Consider the following 7,085-nt stretch of genomic DNA (forward strand, 5'->3'; position numbering starts at 1 on the left):
ACTTACAGTATATGTAAATGCATTTGTGGGAAAGATGCATTCAGTTTAGACATTTGTCTGACTTTGATGCATCAAAAGCAGCACTTGCTTTTTCACAAAATAAATAACAGATGATGTTTGAGGCACTTTCAAGACCATAGTTTATTTCATAGTAATAAGAAAGTATATACATTGGGGTCCCTTTATTGTGAGTCCTAAAGCTACACACATGATTTTAATTTTCTTTCACTCTCAGACACTTAAAAAATCCCCCATGTCTTAAATTGACACTGCCAAACAACTGGTGGATTTCCCAGTCCATCGCTACATACAGTTAACTATTGTGAAGCAAGCATTTGCCATCATTGTGAAAGAAACAGAACAAAACAAAAGCATGTTGATTTTTAAATTATTGATATAAAACTTAATAAAAATCAACAGAATGCCAATACACAAACATTGAAATATGACGACTGAATAAAGGCTCTCTCGACACAACTTCATAGTGTAAAAAACAAAATTAAGTCATGCTTGTGCTAGTGTTAATATGCCAGGCAAAATGATTGTTTGCTCATATGGTATGCAGCATGAATACACAAGAAACTATATACAGATTAAACTAGATTGTGACAGAATGCCAATCCATCCTACCATACTACCGCCAATCAGCTAATGATAATAAAATATTATCAAAAATATACTGACTCGAGAAAATGGAATCTGCTCTTACATATAAAAGTCACATTTTTGAAGGTTATGATTTCTTTTAAATCCCATTTAAAGGTGAGAGTACATGAAATGAAAATCTTATTCAAGATTCCACCATAAAACATCCCTTAAAACCTTGAGGACTTGCGCAGACTTCTATATATCAGTGGCATAATATCTAAAGAAAATGAAGCTGTATGTTAAATGTATGCTTATTTTCAGGGAGGACATAGATTTCTTAGAATTAAACTCTTGTGGTCCTCAAATTTAGTTTATGGTAGGTACAGTATATGCAAAGGGTATGAGGCCTCCGAGGAACTGAGTTACAACCAATTTCTGAATCTAGCTCAATTAATGCCACGTCACAAAGAGCTACAGTACATACTGCACCTTGAGAGCTACGCATCTTGTAACCAATCTCAGGCACATAAAAGTACATTTTAAATCAATCTCTAAGTAACATAACAGAATGCTCATGAGAAATCACGACAAGAAATGTGTGAAGAGGTAGAGTTCGAAGTTGTGGGGTGTTTATAGACAGAACGTAGAGCATCAAGGGAATTGGAGGGAATGGTAGTAATTTTAAAAAAATGCTCATAATACACCTAGTAAATACTGAACAGGTCCTCTAACAGCCTTCCCTAAATTTGCATTTAAACTAGCAATTAAAATAAGGTTTAATCTGTTATCATTACAGGATTTTGCCCTTGATAACCTTTTTGGTTTATTTTTAGGCTCTATTATTAGTATGAAAACAAATTGAATGAAAAATTATGACACACTGCAGTGTACTTTATTTTCTTGAGCATCTGTTGAGTCCAATTAAATGCATGAAACTGATAACAAAATGGAAAAATCCTTACTTAATTTTCCGATTGACAAATCTGTTAGGAGCCCAACACAGATGTCCAGACAAGAAAGGAATAAAAAACAAGCCATTTGGTGCGACTTTGACGCGAATGGTAAATGTTCCAACAGTCTACGCTGAGAAGGTACCCAATTGCATTCAATTGAACAAACGATTCAAGAAGGAGAAAATAAACTGGTCCCCTTACCAAACAAAAGAGACACCCAATGATAGATCTTGCAGAGAGTAGCGAGGAAGGAATATCTACAAGGAAAGAAAACTGACACTCCATTCTGACATACCAGGTCAATCCAACTCAAAGCTGATTTTACCAGTCCAACAGTTTTACATTTGATCACACGTCCATCAGAACTGAACCTGCTTCATTTGGTGAAGGCAGCCACCACAGCCCACAGCAGCTCATTGGTGTTGTTCTTCATGCTCTCGCTCTCAGGCTCCAGGTCCAGCAGCTGCCGTACTCTCTTCATGGCCAGATCATACTGGTCATCCAGCAGCGGGGCGAACGCGTTCTCTAGTACGTCCGAGGAATGGGCGAGGAATATAAGGGCTAGAATACGTTTGTCCATTCGGTGAGGGTCGTTCACCCACTTGTCCAGCACGGCCTCCTGCACCTTCTTAATAAGGCGCTGCTTAATATTATTATTGGTAAGTGGGTGTGTAGTCATGTCGAACAGAAGAAAGTTTTGTTTCTCGGTGGTGAGGACGCCCTTCTCTACAAGGTTCTTCGCCAGGCGCTCTCGGACGTTACGCAGCTGATAGTGAAGCTTCAGGGGGTTCCATGTCTCGCCTGCAAAAGACAAGCACTTTCAGTGCCAAACATACTTATGTTCACTTTGTTTGACAAGGACAGAGATTTAACTAATCTGTCATAGTCAATATGACCACTGAAATACTCCATTTGTGACCGTAGACCGGTGGTCGCCAACCCGTCGATCGCAATCGACTGGTAGATCTTTATCACTGTCCCAGTAGCTCCTGAAAACAAAAGAAAAAATAAGTACAAAAAATACATTGTATTTGTCTTTGTACAGTATTTTTTGTACTTAGTTTTCTATTATTTTCGGGAGCTACTAAAGATACATCATGCCTGAGTCTACAAACAGGACGTTAACAGAGGCCAGACACGCTGAAGAAGGATGCAAAGAGGAGAAAATACTGCAGCAGGCACAGCAAGCTCACGGTTCACGATGCTCGAAATATAGGAAGAAAATATTAATATTGAATTGGGGGTGAGGGGTTATATGAATGTATCTGAAGGGAACTGACTGTCTTCAGAAAAATTTCAATGCCAATGGCATTTTCTTCTCCTCTTACCTCCATATAAAGTAGTATATAGCTTCTTTGTTTACAGCAGTAACCAAGGAAACGCTGTATCGCTGCTGTTCCATAAGCGCCACTTGCTGTTAGAGAGCGAATGTGCGTCTCATTCAGCCTGTTTGCTGTTTCTGTTTCATGTAGATATGTTTTTATTAGGGTTGCAAAAAGGTGGAAAATTTCCAGTAAATTTCGGAAATATTCCAGAAATTTTGGAAACTTTCCAGGATTTTTTTTGGAATATTCCGGGGATTTTTGGAAAGTTTCCAGACATTTTCCGGAAATTTTCCTCCCCTTTGCAACCCTAGTTTTATGTAGCATAATTTCACGAAGATAATGTCAGACTGTTCTGTTTTTGCTTTAAATCATGAAATTGTACTATCTAATTCAAATCAAAAACTACTGCTCATGCAACATGTATGTAGCATATTTTGGATTGTGATTAAAATGCAGTGGTTGCCTCTAATTTCAAATGACTACAGACATTTTTGTTTAAGGCCAGTTAGCTTGTTATAGAGCAAATGAATAATAAATAATTTTGCTTAAAAAATAATAATAATAATTGGCAATTTTGGTATCACAATAACAGCTGTTAAAAGGTCGGGCATAGGATGCACAACTCCCATAAGGGTTGTATATTTGTGACAATGTACTGTATCTTATACAGTTGTTGTCAACATTTAAATGAGGAATTTATTAAATCAGAAATGTAAATAAGGAAGATTTCATCACTGTTCAGACATCAGCAGCACAACGTGAGGTCAGAAGAAAGACATGAGTGCATTCCTTGAATGGGCCACACTGTTTTTGAAAATTGCTTTTTCTATTCTGTGTGATGGCTAGACAGCTGTGACGAATCTATAATAAACGTATGGTCATCCAGCAGCGGGGCGAACGCGTTCTCTAGTACGTCCGAGGAATGGGCGAGGAATATAAGGGCTAGAATACGTTTGTCCATTCGGTGAGGGTCGTTCACCCACTTGTCCAGCACGGCCTCCTGCACCTTCTTAATAAGGCGCTGCTTAATATTATTATTGGTAAGTGGGTGTGTAGTCATGTCGAACAGAAGAAAGTTTTGTTTCTCGGTGGTGAGGACGCCCTTCTCTACAAGGTTCTTCGCCAGGCGCTCTCGGACGTTACGCAGCTGATAGTGAAGCTTCAGGGGGTTCCATGTCTCGCCTGCAAAAGACAAGCACTTTCAGTGCCAAACATACTTATGTTCACTTTGTTTGACAAGGACAGAGATTTAACTAATCTGTCATAGTCAATATGACCACTGAAATACTCCATTTGTGACCGTAGACCGGTGGTCGCCAACCCGTCGATCGCAATCGACTGGTAGATCTTTATCACTGTCCCAGTAGCTCCTGAAAACAAAAGAAAAAATAAGTACAAAAAATACATTGTATTTGTCTTTGTACAGTATTTTTTGTACTTAGTTTTCTATTATTTTCGGGAGCTACTAAAGATACATCATGCCTGAGTCTACAAACAGGACGTTAACAGAGGCCAGACACGCTGAAGAAGGATGCAAAGAGGAGAAAATACTGCAGCAGGCACAGCAAGCTCACGGTTCACGATGCTCGAAATATAGGAAGAAAATATTAATATTGAATTGGGGGTGAGGGGTTATATGAATGTATCTGAAGGGAACTGACTGTCTTCAGAAAAATTTCAATGCCAATGGCATTTTCTTCTCCTCTTACCTCCATATAAAGTAGTATATAGCTTCTTTGTTTACAGCAGTAACCAAGGAAACGCTGTATCGCTGCTGTTCCATAAGCGCCACTTGCTGTTAGAGAGCGAATGTGCGTCTCATTCAGCCTGTTTGCTGTTTCTGTTTCATGTAGATATGTTTTTATTAGGGTTGCAAAAAGGTGGAAAATTTCCAGTAAATTTCGGAAATATTCCAGAAATTTTGGAAACTTTCCAGGATTTTTTTTGGAATATTCCGGGGATTTTTGGAAAGTTTCCAGACATTTTCCGGAAATTTTCCTCCCCTTTGCAACCCTAGTTTTATGTAGCATAATTTCACGAAGATAATGTCAGACTGTTCTGTTTTTGCTTTAAATCATGAAATTGTACTATCTAATTCAAATCAAAAACTACTGCTCATGCAACATGTATGTAGCATATTTTGGATTGTGATTAAAATGCAGTGGTTGCCTCTAATTTCAAATGACTACAGACATTTTTGTTTAAGGCCAGTTAGCTTGTTATAGAGCAAATGAATAATAAATAATTTTGCTTAAAAAATAATAATAATAATTGGCAATTTTGGTATCACAATAACAGCTGTTAAAAGGTCGGGCATAGGATGCACAACTCCCATAAGGGTTGTATATTTGTGACAATGTACTGTATCTTATACAGTTGTTGTCAACATTTAAATGAGGAATTTATTAAATCAGAAATGTAAATAAGGAAGATTTCATCACTGTTCAGACATCAGCAGCACAACGTGAGGTCAGAAGAAAGACATGAGTGCATTCCTTGAATGGGCCACACTGTTTTTGAAAATTGCTTTTTCTATTCTGTGTGATGGCTAGACAGCTGTGACGAATCTATAATAAACGTACATTTATTATAAATGGATAAAACTAAATACATAAAATAATTATAATAATAAATTATGGGTTGCACCATTACTAAATGTCTAGTTGATATCATTAGGCTGGCAGATTTAAATTATGGCAAATAACTGATAATTGGCCAATATAATAATTCTACATTACTATGCCTAATTAAAAATGAATAATGAAAAAATTAAAAAATAAAATATATTAAAAATAAAATAAATGAAAAATAAAATGACAAGAAAAAAAATCATTTTTTGGAAGTGAATTTAAGCATAACAACAGTATAATGTACAGCATTGACATTCAATTTGAGATTTGCTAAAGATTGCATTTATAATTAAATTATTAGTGGTTTTAATGACTTTAATGGCTTTGAGAATTAGATGACGGCAAAGGTAAAATGTAAATAAATAAACGAATGAATGATTATGCACAAATAAATATCCAATATCAAACAATACTCATAAATTTAAAAAGAAATCCCATTTATTGATATCTGCTCCTACAGGATTATTACATCATTAATAGTTTTTATAGGCTTTCTTCGAGATTTTAGCAGCTTGCAGTCTTACACAAGTTGCTGACATTCAGTTTGAATGCAAAAGTCAAGCTAGAGTCCCTTGAGCGAGTACCACCAGCTCTGTTGGTCAGCTCCTGTGCTAAAGCAGAGAAGCACAGACATCTCAGGATCAAAGCAGGCTGTGGTAGTGCATTTGCTAGTCATCATCCTGCAGTAATTTATGGCTCTGATCTAATTCTGAGCACATTTTTATACACTCTCTAAATGAGGATGGCAGCTCCTTCTCGCAGACGCTTTGATCTCATCCTTTGACCCTTTGGCTCTCCATACTGAGACATTTCCAACTGAGCTCATAGCCACAGTAGGTACAGGAAAATCCGCTTTTTTAAGACCAAAGCGAGTCTGGATCCAGCAGTTTTATGTGCACCAGGCACAGTACATTTAGAAGGTATCAGGGCTCCAGACAAAAAAAATAAAAATAAAAATAAAAAAATCACTTAAGAAACCATTGGCTCCTATAAGAAACAATAATTGTTTAAGTGCCACAGAATAAACATGTTTTCTTTCTTTCTTTCTTTTTTAAACACCTTCCCCTGGTTTCACATACAAGGCTTAAGCCTAGTCCAAGACTAAAATGTAAGTCTGAGCTGTTTCAACTGAAAGAAGCTTGCACTGATTGATCATAAAATGTGTCAGTGCTCTTGTTTTGTCTCAAGATGCACACCAGTAATGTTTTTTAATGTTTATAAAAAATACTTAAATGTCCTAATTGAACTATGGCCTAATCCTGAATTAGTCAAAGCCCTGAAGCCAGGCCCTTAACATTTCAGTCATACTGTTATGTATTTATGTCTCCCCTCATTTTACAGCATTAGCATTTTAATCCATCTTGTAGATGTCCTGGGAACTAAGGTTCACTTAAAGTGGGAACTAGGGCTGCACGATTAATCGCATGCGATATTTAACGCGCATCTTATCAGTAAAGCCGGTCTGTAATCAGCGGTAAATCTCCATCACCTGCGTGCTTTCACATTGAGCAGCATTAACTACACAGAGCCGTTGTTCACTGATGAGCAGCGCAAAAAATCGCGCGAATATGAACGTGGTTTAGCGCAGC

General features: G+C 37.2%; 1 protein-coding gene across 1 annotated transcript in view; it reads right to left on the minus strand.

The window, feature by feature from the left end:
• Positions 1–1,275: 1,275 nt before the first annotated feature.
• The window catches only part of LOC107661238 (Golgi phosphoprotein 3), a 15,949-nt gene continuing 10,139 nt past the window's right edge, over positions 1,276–7,085 (minus strand). Inside the window, exon 4 of the mRNA XM_016450739.1 lies at positions 1,276–2,342. Coding sequence (XP_016306225.1) covers positions 1,918–2,342 — 425 coding nt within the window. The 3' untranslated portion in view covers positions 1,276–1,917. The remainder of the gene's footprint in view (positions 2,343–7,085) is intronic.

The sequence above is a fragment of the Sinocyclocheilus anshuiensis genome, unplaced genomic scaffold, assembly GCF_001515605.1.
Source record: "Sinocyclocheilus anshuiensis isolate Anshui unplaced genomic scaffold, SAMN03320099.WGS_v1.1 scaffold1365, whole genome shotgun sequence".
Taxonomy (NCBI): Eukaryota; Metazoa; Chordata; class Actinopteri; order Cypriniformes; family Cyprinidae; genus Sinocyclocheilus; species Sinocyclocheilus anshuiensis.